General features: G+C 35.5%; 1 protein-coding gene across 1 annotated transcript; it reads right to left on the reverse strand.

Annotated features, from left to right (window-relative positions):
- Positions 1-46: 46 nt before the first annotated feature.
- On the reverse strand, positions 47-15,996 carry USP44 (ubiquitin specific peptidase 44; the record flags this gene model as incomplete). The annotated part of the gene is made up of 5 exons (XM_082665481.1): positions 47-3,552; positions 4,394-4,599; positions 8,636-8,744; positions 11,186-11,381; positions 14,575-15,996. The coding sequence occupies 5 exons, from the start codon at positions 15,994-15,996 to the stop codon at positions 3,353-3,355; spliced, it is 2,133 nt and encodes a 710-aa protein (XP_082521607.1). The 3' UTR covers positions 47-3,352.
- Positions 15,997-16,279: the final 283 nt, after the last annotated feature.

Raw genomic sequence — 16,279 nt, forward strand, 5'->3', positions numbered from 1 at the left:
TGAAACTTTTCTTCTGACGTAGTGGCTAAAACAAGATCTATACATGCATAAAGTGGGAGGAGAATCTTCATAAATTAATATACAGCTTTAGGCATATTTTACCTTTATTTTCTTTTTAGGACCATATTAGTCCTCGTCTCTCATTTTTCTCCTGACATTGGAAAGATCTAATTAAAACATATTAGTAGGAACATTGTACCAACTTAAAACCTTGATTTACTAAAATCTCAACCTTTAGATCCTTTGTCCAGTGGTAGTTATTTATTGAGAAATGTATTCAGCTTAGTAAGTGAAAAGGGCGCTTAAAACCACACAAATAAAAACAGGAGTACTTCCCATGTTTGGATCTTGTTCTAGTTAATTTTTAGGCTTTTTCATTAGTGAACCAAATTCTCTTAACACCCTGCCCCTGTACTGGCTTGAATTCATAACAACATGGGCGGTATTTCAGGAAGTGAGGTTACAGTGATGCTCATAGCAGCTAAGTGCAGAAGTTAAATGTGAGATGCCTAATACTTGTTTGAACTGAGCCCCACAGTTCTTGAGCAGATTGCTTGAATTTCGTGTAAATGATTCGTTGGGAATGTTCCCACGTAATTCCAAAATTGTTATGTACCAGGGTAAAGCCTTAATTTGTATATGCTTTAGCACAATAAGATTGCCTCTGGGATGCTGTTCAGTTTGTATTTTGTTTAACATTTTTCTCCTAAGAAACCTGACTTCTGTACTAAATCATTTATTATACATTAAAAAGTTGCTCTTTCAGATTAGAGCTATAAATGTTATCTTGTGGGATAAACAGTATAGTTTTTAGCTATATGAGCCATGTTTATTATGGTGCTAATGTTCAGTAGCTACCTTTGAATAATCTCTCCATTTCCTCTGATGATGTGCAAGTAGCAGAGCTCACCAGTTCACGCCTGGACATGTTACAGGGCTTGCGCCCTCCAGCTAGCTCTTTTGGGGCTTTGAGTCCATACCTTTCTGATGTGCTTTGGTGGGAGGTATAAAGTATCTTGATTTCTAAACCCAAGAACTTTCGAATTGAGTCAAGAATTTGTAGCTTTGTAAAACCTCTTCAGCAGTAGTGATCTCAAACCAATTATAAGCTTGAAGCTCCCTTCCCAAGTTGGGAGCAGTGGCATCACTGCATGCCCCGGAATGGCAAGGGATATGATCTTGTAAATAGGAAAGCTGTTACTTAAAAATTGTATTGTTCACCTACTAGCCATGTATCTCTTGAAATCATTTTGTCATGTTTACAATGATGTACCTTATTGGTAACAAATTATTAGCTTGATGTTTAACAATAGTGCCTTTAGTAAATTATTTTACAACCAAAACACGTTGTTTTTTGTTAGATCAACTTAGAATGTGTAAGTCCACAAGGAGATGTACTGTAAGAAATCTAAGTTTCTGTTCATTGACTAGGTTTTAGTTTTGTTATTTTAATAGCCTTCATTTTTTTAGATCAGTTTTAGGTTTGTAGCAAAACTGAGCATAAAGTACAGAGTTCCCATGTACCCCCCCCTTCCTCGACTTCAGAAACACAGAGCCTCCCCATAGGTTTTAGTTTTAAGGATTTAAAAAGTAAAGGGCTAAGTCACTTACTACTTTCTCGTATGTATTTACATTGAAGTAAGTACTGAAACAAGCAACTATACCATTGTAAACAACATAGCTTCCAGAGTTGTTTTTAACTGTTCCACTAAAATTAGGTACTAAAAGGTGTAGCAGTTTAAGTATAAAGTAATCCTTGACATTAAGAAACGCTAGACTCAGGTATCTTGACCACAGTAAATCTTTAATGAGGTATAATAATGTTAACAGTTGAGGTAACAACTTGCATAGGTATTTAATAGATGAATGATTTTAAACCTTAGCCATTTAATACTCGAGCTGTAGTTTTGGCATGAATGATTTGTTCAGTGATAAATTCTCATTGCACTTCACGATCAGCTGCCTGAAATGATTTCAACCTGCAAGCAAAACCCACTTGAGAAAAAAGATAAAGCATCTTCCAGTGGTTAACACTTAGCTAAGATATTACATAGCTCTTCTATAGAGGTTAATGGATTCTCATCTTTCTGAATAAAATTAAATTAGCAGCTGTAGGACTTTAAAGAGATCTAATAAGGTTGTTAGGGAAGAGCAAAGAGTATTACATACTATATTTTTAATAAAATGCAAGTGTAATTTTTTTTAATTTTAAAAAAGGGCCCAGTGTTTGAATATCTAAGAGGCTCTTAGTATTCACATAATCCTAGCAAGAGTAACTTAATCCAGGCTTTAGTTATTTAGAAAAATGAGATACTGAATATTTTGCCCAGATGCCAATATCTTGTGTGTCCTATGCAATTTTTTCTCCTCGACTTATTTTTATCCCTTTAAACTAAAAATTTCAAGATACAATATAGTACAAAGCTTTAAGAGATCTAATGTTAAATATATAAAATGAACTCATATCCAAGTTGAACTGTACTTGTATTATATCATAATATACTGTTTGCTACATTCAGTTTTTTTATGACTGCTTTATTAGAATCTGGACAAACCTATTTACTGCCAGACAATCATTATAAATCTTGGCCAGCATTGTTTTCATGTCCATAGTACTGAAGTCATTTAAACATGCTATTTATAAAGCTGTCATCTTCATTTGTATACAGTTTGACTATGCCAAATAAAGAACAATTATTAAAACTTAATAAATTTTTGAAAAAAGGAAGTTCCAATAACCAAAATAATGTCTGTTCTGAGCCCTGTAACACACAAAGCCTCAGGAATATTAATGAGTGTGATCAGTGAGTATTTAAGTGGTACCTTGATATTTCACTTTGTAGTAGTTTAACTCCCTTTAGAGGGCAAAGGTGACTTCAGTATACAAATCTGAAAGAAATGCCTTTTTTTTTTTTTTGGTAAGACTATTAGTGAAAAAAGTCTAATATTCTGTCTGATAAGAATTTGTATAGAAAATAGCTATAAAAGATAAATAAGAAATGTATAAAATGATGCCACCTGAACTTCTTCAGTAGAAGATTGCACAAATTCATGATCTGAGCCAATTAAGACATCGAAATATAAAAGAGGTAACACCAGTCTGAGGTAAACACTAAAAGTTTAAAACTCCCAAGTACTTGAAAAACGTTTAGTTACCTGCTGACATTGATACACATATACTTACGCTAACTTCCTCTGTAAAAAAGAGATTTGTTGTAGTTAGATACAAAATATGTAAACATAGTGTGCACTGATTAGTAAGTAAAAATAAAAACAATGAAGCTCAAAATTAAGTCAGCCCTTTAAAAAGTATATATACAAATCACAAGAAGAAAGCCCCACTGTCTTTGGATCAGCTAAGGATTTCATTAGAAGAGGCATCAGCTTCTTCACTGGGATGCTGGCTACCAGACAGGAGTTCTGGAGGCAAGAGTTTAGAATGTCCATTCTCAGTAACTCGCTGGGTATAAAACAAGATATAAGCTTGGGCCTTGCATACTTCATCCATAGTGCACATGCTTAGCTTGGAATCATTGCAGTGTACCCAGAACCCTAGAGTGAAGCACAGAAATACATCTTAATGTTTACAAAGGAACTTTAGAAGTTTCTAGTATAAATGAAAACATGGATTTAAAGACAGTTTCAGTGAGAGCTAAGCTTTTTTCAAAGGGAAAATAATAGTCTAGCCAATTTATTTCTTTTAATTAGAAATACAGCTTGGGCAGTATGTTACTCTGGAATTATCTACCTTTATTCTAGAAGTAATTTGAAGTTACAGAATCTGACCGATTGGTTCACTTGACACTAGCTTTAATTCCTGGTATAATCTTACCAGTTCATGCTTTGCTGGTAATTATACTGTAAAGCAAATAGTGTACAACTCATGGTAGTGTTAAATTAATTGCCTTCATGGGTTATTTGGGGCCTTTTGTCCATACCTCTTTTTTCTAAGGTTCATGGAGGCATTAAGTAAAAGTTTTATATGTTAGAACTTGAACTCAAAAGTTTGTTCCAAATATCTGTGATCTGCCAGTTCGTTAGATGCTTTGTTCTTTAACGAAAGTAACTGAATTAAACCAGTTAAAACAGAGGATCTACTTTTGGAGTGTGCCTTTAGTTTAATTTCTGACCTTTAATTACTGAGACCATCCTTACTATTTTATCCCTTCAGCTCTTATAAGTCAAAACTACCACAATCCTGCATAAAATATCCCATTTTCTGCACAAAACCCCCTGTTTTTTATGAACAATACTGCAGAAGCATTCTTGAAAGAAAACAGAGGTCAAGTGGCTTTGCTTAAGATTACTTAGTGGTCAGTTTAGAAACCCTGAAAGCCTGAACTCTGGCTTCCAAAAGTCTAACCCAAGATAAAACACTTTTTCTCGTCTCTACCTCCTTCGGAATTATAACAGTAGGCAGTGTAGTGTCCTGAGCCAAATCCTTTCCCGTGGTGCATTACTACAGCAGATAAATCATAGATAAAACATTCTGGTCTGAGGGATTTCAGGGATTCCCTGCAGCAATAGGGCTCCATGTTTAAGATTTCTTCAAAGCCAACATGAACACCAATCTTCTCTCGGTTATTATGTCCTGACCACCTACGAACAAATCAGGGTAAAATTGTCAACAAAATCAAGGGAAAATAACCACGTACTAGGTCCAAACTCATAATAATAGAAGGCCTCAGCGTAGAGTACAACCATATATAATAAATAGTGTAAACAGAAAATCCTTTCAATGCTAAAGTTGGCTATAAATAGAGGAATGTAGGCTTATTTACCAAACAGGTACAGTCAGGTTGTAAAATAAATTATTTGGCTTCTGTAATTAGATGACAGTATAGGAAGAAAATTAACTTTCAGAAAAATGTGGCACTATGGCATTTTCCCCCTTTGAAGAGAGAAATTCAACACACCAAAGGGTTTTTAATTCTTACTGTCTTGTCCATACTTTGAGGAGGATGTTCCAGAACCTAGAGTTTGTTCCTGGGAGACATAACCTGGACCTTTCTTGGCCAGGGGTGGAGAAAAAACAAAACAGGCACCTCTAATTCCTCAGAACATTTCAGAGCTCTTCATACTAAAAAAATAGAAACTGTGACCCTTCCCTGTGTGTAAATTAGTATAACACCTGTTAGTGACAAAACTCAAATAATGTCCCTATACTGTCAGTTTCTCAATCTGTTGGTCATGCTTCCCAGTACGGGGTCTATGCATGTAAAGCAATGTTTTCATCTTATGCATAGTATGAATTGGTGCTACAGGAGAAAAATAATGTAATATATGTTAGTTCTTTCAAGAGATTATAATCCAACTTGGGGTGTTATGGTGCAGAGACAAAAGAGAGACAGATGAAAATATAGTATTAAAGTATTGGGGCTTCCCTGGTGGCACAGGGGTTAAGAATCTGCCTGCCAATGCAGGGGACACGGGTTTGAGCCCTGATCAGGGCAGATCCCACATGCTGCAGAGCAACTAAGCCCATGTGCCACAACTACTGAGCCTGCGCTCTAGAGCCCGCAAACCACAACTACTGAGCCCACGTGCCATAACTACTGAAGCCCGCGCACCTAGAGCCCGTGCCCCGCAACAAGAGAAGCCACCACAATGAGAAGCCCGTGCACTGCAACGAAGAGTAGTCCCCTCTCGCCACAACTAGAGAAAGCCTGTGCACAGCAACAAAGACCCAATGCAGCCAAAAATAAATAAATTTTTTAAAAAAGTATTAAAACATGAGGTTAAGACAGCAGGAGGTAGAGAAGGGAGAGGGGCATATAGACAGGTTTTATGAAGGAAAAAAATGTGAAAATGCTTATTAGTATGATGTAAAATGTGGTATGGAACTAAAGTCACGTGAGACTTGCAAATTATGTCATCTGCTGGACTAGAAGTCATATCCCAATCTTTCCCTATTAAATGTATAAAAAAATCCTGTATCCAGTGTACCTTTAATCTTAGTAAAGATGGAAGACCAAGCATGGAAAATAATGGGACTTGCTTAACCTAAGTTCCTGTCATTCTCACTTTATCTCCCTTTTATTTTACCATAAAATTCAAACCTTAAATTATTTAATTATGCTAAAAAGTTATCTAATTAGAAAATATTCATTTCTGCCATTTGCAGCAACATGGATGGACCTAGAGATCATCATACTAAGTGAAGTCAGAGAAAGACAAATATCATATGACATCACTTACATGTGGAATCTAAAATGATACAAATGAACTTATTTACAAAAGAGAAGCAGACTCACAGACTTTGAAAACAAATTTATTGTTACCAAAGGGGAAAGATACGGGGGAGGGAGAAATTAGGAGGTTGGGATTAACCTATACACACCACTATATATAAAATAGATAATCAACAAGGACCTACTATATAGCACAGGGAACTCTACTCAATACTCTGTAATAACCTATGTGGGAAAAGAATCTGAAAAACAATAGATATATGTATATGTATAACTGAATCACTTTGCTGTACACCTAAAACTAGCACAACATTGTAAATCAACTATACTCCAATATAAAATAAAAATTAAAGAAAAAAATATTCATTTCTATCAATAGGTGGGTACCCATTATTTTCTGCTGATAAAAATACAGTAAAATGATAAAGAAAAAGATAACACTATATCCAAAATTCATAATGGTTTACTTCTGAGAGGGTGCAGGAATAGGACTAGGAGGCACACACATCGGAACTTCTAAGGTATTAGAAATGTTGTTTCTTATGCTTCTTAAAAGCTCTTGGGCGTCCCTCCCCAATCCCATTCTCCCTTTTATCTTACATACCCTATGTATTGTATACACTGGCAAATACAATAGTACTTTTTGAATAGATGAAGAGAAAGGAAAGAGATAAATGTGGTAGTAATGGCTGCATAAAAATGGTCTCTGAATCAGAAATATGGCATGAAACGTCAAAAATGTTTTGGGCAGAAGATGGAAGGGGGTCAAATAGGTTTAAATTAAGGTGAGCTTTAAATGGCAGATTAAAGAGTCAATTATGAAGAACAGGAGGTTCTTCAACAATTTATAGTAGCCAATTAAGTACCAATTTAAGTACCATAAATTTAAGTCCTTTCAATGCTGTCTTTATGGAATCTTATATGTTCTCACCTCTCCATGCTACCTGGCCCTGAACAATATTCACCTCCTAACAATCTTCCTGTTTTCATTCCACTTGATTTTACACACCATGGCAGGTCTCACCAGACTTTTCACTAAACTTTTGTTATATACCCTTTCCTTCCTTCATACCTTTGTTCAGGTTGCTCTCAGGCTAAAGTCCTCCTCCTGTATACACCCCATTCATTCACTTAATATTTTGGGGCGTCTACTATGTACTCAGTTCTAGGCTTTGGAATATAGGAATGAAAAAGACAAGATCCATGTCATTACTGAGTTTCTGTTCGTGGGGAGAGAAATAATAAACTATTGCAGATAGCGGTTTTTGCCATGAAGCAAAAATAGGGTAGGTAACGTGACACTGAAGGTTGGGTGGTGCTACTTTTAAATAGGATGGTCAGGGAAGTCCTCTAAAGAGATGAAATATGAACTGAGATTTAAATTATACAAAGTCCTCTATGCCATTAGAGAGGCTTTGGGAATGTTTAGATTTTGCCTAACTCCCTCCTCCAAGGCGCTGATAAATCATTTTGTATATAGTTTGTGATACTTGGTATTTCTACTTCACCATTATTTCTGTGCATGCCTGTATAATCTTGTTGAGAAAAGAATCCAACCTTATATTCCCCAAAGAATATGAAACAACATCTGGCATTAAAAAGCACTCACATGGTATCTGCTGACTGTACTTTTAACAGCTTAAATAAATAACTTTAGTCAATTATTTCCATTAACAGTGATTATCTCTGGGAAGTGGGACTGAGAGAAAGAGGTACTTTTAGTTTGGGCTTTTACATTACCTTCTGTAATGTTTGAATTTTTTTTTAACATGTATTCCTTTAATTTAAAAAAGAAAGAAACTGGCAACAACTAATATGTACAAGAAACATGATCTCAATAGTTTCCAAATCATAGCACATAAAGTAACTTCTCATTTCTTAAGAGAAAAATAAACTCTCAAGTTAACATGGTTATTACAAGGTATGAATCCATATGCTTTGATTAACCAACAGATTTGCCAACTAATTTATCTAAATATATTTCTGAAAACTGAAGCTTTTTGTTTTTGTTTTTAACTGCTTGGAACTGAACTGCTATACCATTGTTCAAATATTTTCCAAGCATGAAGCAATTGGGTCAAATACTCTCAAGTTATAGATTTAAATTTTAAAAATTTTATACCTAAAATATGCTGTATACTCTCAAATCAAATACTCTCAAGTTATAGATTTAAATCTTAAAATTTTTTTTTAAATCTTAAAAATTTTATACCTAAAATATGCTGAATATTAAGCAGAGACTTACAAGGAGAATGATACTAGCAGACCGAAATGCGAGGGGTCAGCAATACATTCTGCAAGGGAAGATAATCAAGGACAGTTACTGAACATGGTGTCTCTATGATTAGGGCTAGAGACAATGACAGAATTTTTTTCCCTTAAAAAAAAAAAAAACAAGTAGATAAGTCATCTAGCCAAGTATTAAAATTTATTCTACTACTAACCTGAATCGTTTGAGATGTAGTCTGAGAACCTGAGGTAGGTGGCAAATCATAAGCTGTTTCTGGGCTTCTGTGAGTACAACTGGTTTTGAGGAAAACCTTCTACGCTTTGCTGTGATATTAAAGACAGAATGAGATGCAAATTTAAGGATACAAGGAAAAGCTGAGTAAACTCAAAATAATTCAGACATGCATTATCAATTAAACATCTACTGCATTAAAGGCATTTTACTGTGTTAGAGATAAAGGCATGGCCTTGCCCTCAAGACACTTAGAATCATGTAAACACACAAAACTTATGAGCTAGTCAAGGTATACAGACATGTAAACAAATAAGCACATTGACTCTTGAACAATAAAGGCTTGGATTACACGGGTCCACTTACATGCAGATTATTATTTTTTTCAATACATGTACAGTCGGCCCTCTGCAGGTTTCGCATGCAGATTCAACCATGGATCGAAATTTACATCTGCAGTTGGTTGAATCCGCTGATACGGAATCTGCAGATACAGATGACCTACTATGGAATTTGAGCATCGGTAGATTTTGGTATAAAAGTGGGCGCTCCTGGAACCAATCCCCCATATATACTGTACATGATTTAATATAATCCTGAAAATAAGGCAACAGAATGATACTGTGCTATAATATTTTTAAATGGATTTGGCCATGCCAACTAACAGGAAAAGTTAAAACTCTCCCTAAACATACTTTAATATACTCTGAGTCTAATTAAAAAGTTTCATGGTCAGTTCATTTCTTGAGGCTAATCAGGATCCCCGGGGCATGGGACCTTCCTTCCAAGAACACCCATCCCTGCTTCCTGGGGATCCACCCCAGCACTGCCCAAGAAAGCAAGCCTTTACTAGCTCAGCATCTGAGGTCTCCCTCAGTATCTTGCTATTTTAGTACCAAATCTTAAACAAGTGGAACTGAGGATTCTTTTTGTTTACCCCCCTGCTTCTCTAGAGGTCCACCTATGGACCTTGTCCTGGCTGGGCCATTGGCTACCAAAATTTGCTCTTGATGTCCAGGAGCTATTCTTCAACTTGTACAATGACTGCGACTCCAGCCATAGCAGCAGCTGCTTCTCATGTAGGAAGTAGAATCAGTCCACCATGAGGCTGTCCTCTAACCCATCTCCTCTTGCTACCAGAAGCCTTTCCTCCAGGTCTATGCCCCTGAGATCCAGGTATCAGGCTGCTGCTGAATGTCAAAGACCTACCTTTGGATTGTCATCCAGAAATATATGGTCCAAGTGTAGCTACACAAACGATGTTAACTCCTTGAATTATAATTTTAAACATTTGACATTATGTATTAAATTAAGGCAGCTCTTTTAGGCCCTTATTTGGTGGACCGAGGAGACACACACAAACATGTTATAAAGCCATATTCTGCATTTATTCATATCTTTCTACTCCCAGATTTGGTGATGGAAGCATCTAGGACCATTCACATTTATGTCCAAGAAAAAAAATACTTCACTAACAAATCTGATAAAGGTTTATTTTCTTTTAACCTTATAAATCTTAGGCTCCTATAAATTAACAGATTTTATATTAGGCAGCACACAGAAAACAATGTTAGTATAAGTTGTTCTAGAATACGATCAACTGATGTGCCATTTTTTCAATGCTGGAACAGCCATGTTTCTTTTATATTTACCTTATAAGTTTAGTATCTAAAGCCCTAGAATCATTTTTTCAGACATGGAGCTTAAGGAGAATATCTGCAAATATAAAGTATAAACACTAAAATGCCATGTACACATCGACAGAGATAAAGAAACTGGATAAAGACACAGAAGATCCGATGTGGTTTTGTATACCGTTGCCTGGAGGATGATGCTTCTTTAATTGAAATGGCTATTTCATCCCCCAGTGCTGGGTTCCTATGCTCGCCTCTATCAGAGAGCTTATCATAGTAGATCTTAATTGTCTGTTTCCTCCATTAGGTATGTGAACATCTTGAAAGTGTCTTACGTCTATCCACAGCAACTAGAACAATTACTAATATAGAAGAGACAGTCAGTAGATGGTTTTTGAATAAATTTTTGTTTTTATGAAGCCAAAGTCCATAGCAGCAGTCCAACTATATGTCTTATTTCCTATTATATAAGTACGCGCACACACACACACACACACACACACACACACACACACATATTATCTATATATCAATGTTTTGATATGTAGCAAAAAGACTCATAAAGCAAACATTTCACTCAGTACTAAATAACATGGTTACCTTTTACTATTCCCATTTGCTACTTTATTCTGCCCTCACATATTAAATTTAAATCTTATTTTACGAATTCTTTCTATAATTTACTATAGGATCAAAACATTTATGTCATCAATAAGGGAAAACAAACACATAGTTCACAAATGCCAATTAAAAAGTAGAACTATCCAGCCAAGTTTCTTTTGATAAACTAACAGTTTATTTCTATACCTGCTACTAAAGGAATTTATTCCAGCTTCCTTCATTTGTGTTTCTCTTTGCTAACCTTAGAAAAGCAAAGAGAATATACAGCTTCTACTTACAATTGCACTGGTCACATATGTAGATTTTTCCTTCTAAAGCTTCGGTTTCTGTGAATTTGGCCAACATTTCAGTAACCAGACATGGCTGGGAAGCAATATCTTTTCCACTGCATTGGTATCTTTCTGGAAATTCCAGTGACAAGTCCCAGAAAGGTTCTATGGTGTTTGATTTGTTGTCACATGCAAGACATGTAACCTGCAAATAAAAATATTAGTTTCTCAGATTACAATCCTTCTGTCAAAATATTTATTCCTTTCACTAGAAGCCACTGCCAGTAAATTAGCTCTTCTTCTGAAGATGCACTATCAGAATTCTGAATAATCTGTTTTATATTATTTTCAGGGAATAATTTTTTTCTTCCGTAAACCCATCATGCATTGATGGGCTTTAACTACTAGGCATTCGAAAAGCTCCAACGGCATTAGTCAAGTCTGAATTTAGTAGAAAACCAAACCATGGACTCAGTTATATACCCATTGTGTGTATATATGTGTGTGTGTGTATGTGCGTCTATACATATATAATATATATGATATATATTTATATAAATTTAATTTAATGTGTTTAGATTATTAGACTTGAGGTTCTTTGCCCCTTTTCCTTCCTCATCTTTCACTGATTGATTTTCTCTCCCCAAATCCCTATAACCTCTTAACCATGATACAAGTAAAATACTACTAGTATATTTTTATATACAGATTTTAAAATATAGTATATTTTTATATATGGTATATTTAGTATATATTTTGAAGCCCTACCAACTGATAATTTCAAAGGATAGTACATATAACATAAATATACATATAAATATTATACATATAATATAAATACTCCCACTTAAAGCAAACATCACTACATTAAAATCCTCATCAAAATATAGGAACCATATAGAATATGAGGCCTTTCTAACAACTTATGTAGGAAACAGAGTAACTGGAAAAGGAAAGAATAATAATTTCAGTAAAGCATTCAGCAGGATTTAATGCCAACAAACACTGCCCATAACTGAAGACAGACTCTGTAGATCTAAAAATCCACACATGATACGAAATATCACTAAACTCTTTCATAAAAGCTATATTCCTGGAACAAACAAAAATAAAGAGGCCAATTTTAATGTAGATTTTAGATTTAACACAATGACACAAAGAAAATAATACTCCTGGTGTTTAGTTTGGGGACTCACTAGGACCATGGTCTGACCTTTTGAGAACAGTTTCTTGAATTTGGTGTGGGGGTGGGGCGGGGTGGGGCATTCCAACCTCTGAATCTCCTGAGATGACCAGTTTCCTAAGTGTTTATTACACATTGAAACGAAGACAGCAAAATGCTAGCACAACAATTTTTATTAATTTAAAAATTCATCCATAAAGGAAAAAACAAGCACATAACCACTCTCGCACTATTCAAAATATAAAATGGCAACTTTCTGGAAAGAAATTTGCAGCCAAGTATCAAAAGTCCTAATCTTTGACAAAGTAATTCTACTTCTAGGACTCTGTCCTAAGGAAATCATTAGAAAAACCGTATTAATTGATTGTGACATTATAATCATGTCTGGAAACAGTTTACAAGTCAACAATATGGAAATGATTAAATAAATTATGGTATATACATATGATAGACACTGAAATGTTGTGAAAAGAATGATCAAATATTTTGATGACTATGAAAAATCCTTACATTATTAAATGAAAAAGTGAAAAAAAGCAGGTAAATTCAACATGACCATACAATTAGCGGGAAAAATATGTGTAAATATTCAGAAGAAAAAAAAAACCTAGATGGAAATATACCAAAATATTAATAGTTTTATGTGTGGGTTATGTGGAGTTATAGTACTAAGGGATGATTTTTCTTCTGCATAGATTTACTATACCATATAGATTTTCTATATGGTATATATTATTTTCTTTATAATTGTGTATTTTAACTTTTGCATAAAAAGTTTAAAATGACAGAGAAAGATGGTGGAAAAATAAAATTGCATGCAACACAAGAAGCACAACTCTTATGTGCTAATTGACACAATGTAGAATCTATACATTTCTGAAATATGAAGGGAAATAAACTTCATAGATATTCCCTAAGAAATACATTTGAAATATTTAAACTACATTCCAGAAAAGTATGCTATAAAAACAAAAGGTGGTATTATTACCATGAAAGTTGAACTGAGGAACAGAAGCATGTGTATAGGGGCCTAATTGCCTCAGTTAAAAAATAAACTTTTTTTTTAAACATCTTTATTGGAATATAATTGCTATACAATGGTGTGGTAGTTTCTGCTTTATAACAAAGTGAATCAGCTATACATATACATATATCCCCATATCTCATCCCTCTTGCAAATAAACTTTTTAATAGATCTTTATTGGAGTATAATTACTTCACAATACTGTGTTAGTTTCTGTTGCACAACGAAGCGTATCAGCCATATGCATATTGACTTACTTCACTCTGTATGACAGACTCCAGGTCCATCCACTTCACTACAAATAACTCAATTTTGAATAAACTTTTTTTAAAGCTCTATGCTCTGGAAAAGTAGAGAGCCGATGTCTAGTAATAGTCTACCAACAAGTCCACTCATTCTAGAGAATCATTAATTAGATGGAAGATTCTGGTTTTCTGACTTTCACAGGGAAATTTTTGCGGGTGTAATTAAAATAAAGGAAAACCATTTAGGATCTTTCTAGATGAAATCACATTTATTTACCTTAAAATTTTGCTACCTACTTGTTAAAAGTTTTCAAACCTTGCCCCCTTTGGTTCTATAGGAAATCCTCCAGGGCTACTCCTTGGTCCCTGAAATTTCTCAAGTGTACACCAAATCCATTCCCAGTACAAAAGTATCTTCAGGGCTTCCCTGGTGGCGCAGTGGTTGAGAGTCCGCCTGCCGATGCAGGGGACACGGGTTCGTGCCCCGGTCTGGGAAGATCCCACATGCCGCGGAGCGGCTGGGCCCGTGAGCCATGGCCGCTGAGCCTGCGCGTCGGGAGCCTGTGCTCCGCAACGGGAGAGGCCACAACAGTGAGAGGCCTGCGTATCGCAAAAAAAGTATCTTCAAATCTGTTCCTTGTGGGATTAAACTCTTCTCAATCCCTCAGAGAACGAATGCAATATCATTAACCTAAGAAGCTCTGTTTCCTGATTCCCTCTCCCCATCAAAAAGCTTTAATATACCATGGATGTAAAACTAATTCCAATGATTCATGAAGGAAGCAACTATAAGAGTGAGCTGACTTCTTCATACATTGTAAAAGTGACCAATTTTGACCTGACAACAGTACTAGTGCTAACATACTCGATATACAGAGAATATGCATTTTTAGGCTTCACTTTATGAATTCCCCAAGATGAAAATAAGATTTTTAAAAATCCATACCTGACTAAGAAGTTGTCCATGAAAGATGTTATTTACAACATTCAGAACCTGCTTGATAAGTTTCCTTTGAGAAGTGGGGATAAGAGCTGGTAACCTGGTACCAGTTGTCTCTAGTTCATGCTGTATTTTATCCAAAAGCTCACAAAGAAATTCCTGAGCATCTTGTTGGGCATAACCACGAAAAGCAGGAATTAGTCTCCATACTGAGTGTAGCATAGCAAATGGTGAGACCAAGGCCCACTTTCCAGACCACATGACTTGGAACAAAGTATGCAATTCATGACAGAGAGAAATGTATTGTGAACTTGGCTCCCTTGGCTGAATAAGTTCCATCTTTCTACTCTTTGATGCTCCACCGCTTAGTCCTGATGATAAACTTGGATGTCTGGAGCGAACAGAGCATGTTTCTTTTTCTTGGCATTCATTCATTTGATATACTGTATCTGTGATTGGAGGATGCTTATAAGATGATCTTGTTTTATCACTAGCTGTCACAGCTAGCCATTGGTTCAGATCAAGTTTTAAAAAACATTGTCGAAAAATAAGTAAATGACTTAACACTTGAAGAACAGAATTCATATAGCAAGTATTTCCCAAATTTCTCAATCCTGTTACACCAGGAGTTACTATTGGTCTTCGTTTAACAGAGGAGTCACTGGCTTCTTTTAGTCTTACATCTTCTGAGGTAGATACTACTTTATCTTTTGCTGGTGATGCTGAGGCTTGCAGTGGTACTTGAACAGGAACTATTTCTACTGTGGTGGACTCAGCTAGACCTTGCAAACGTAAACTCTTTCTTGGAGGCATACTTTCCAATTCTGCTTTAACTTGATACTCTAATTCTTGCCGTCTTTTCTTCACTTCTCTTTTTGCTATTTTTTCCTGAAATTGTTCTTGCCTTCTTCTTCCAGTGGGTGACTGTTCAAACCAAGTTCGAAAGATTTTACCCATTAGTATCCTTCTCCTGTGCCAAAGAGCAGTATACATTTGATCTTCATTTTGAAGCAGAGATTGGGTGCCATCATGTAAGAAATAAGAATCATCACTTGTACCCACAGACCGTAAAACCCTTCCACTACGAGTGGTGCAGTGATAATTCTGACTTTTGATTGCACTTAATGTACTTCGTAGTAACTTCAGGTCTCCAATTGCATTATCATTAAGAACATAATCATCACAAAGGTAACAAAAAACATACATCTCGTTCACCTCCAATGCAACAGGATGACTGCTTTCTTGAAAGTGCCTGAGTGCATGTTCTTCAATATATCTTCCACAGGCCACATGGGAACAGCTAAGGCAAGCCCAAATAGACTCAGTTGTATTGCAGTCCACACAATGCCATTTCTGAGGGTTGAGGATGGAATGGTCTTGAGCAAGCCGCAACTGCCCAATGTGTTTGCACTTATCCATTGTTAGCATTTATTTAGTCTAGCTGAGAAACACATAATCCAAACAAGTCTCTGTTCATAACATTTGAAGCATCTGAAAACTAAGCAGAACAATGTCAATTTTTAATAAAAGAAAAACAAAAAGCCAATATTTTTCTTTTTCACAAGGTATTTTTTCCAGGAATTATTTTATTTTTCCAGGAATAATTTAATAAAATTGCTCTCTCTGCTCCCAGTACTTGGGCTGCCTGTCATAATACCATATGCAGTTCTCACTTTTCATTTACTCTAGACTTCACTAATCTTTCATCCAC

This window comes from Grampus griseus (genome assembly GCF_964374135.1).
Source record: "Grampus griseus genome assembly, chromosome: 11".
In the NCBI taxonomy this organism is placed as follows: Eukaryota; Metazoa; Chordata; class Mammalia; order Artiodactyla; family Delphinidae; genus Grampus; species Grampus griseus.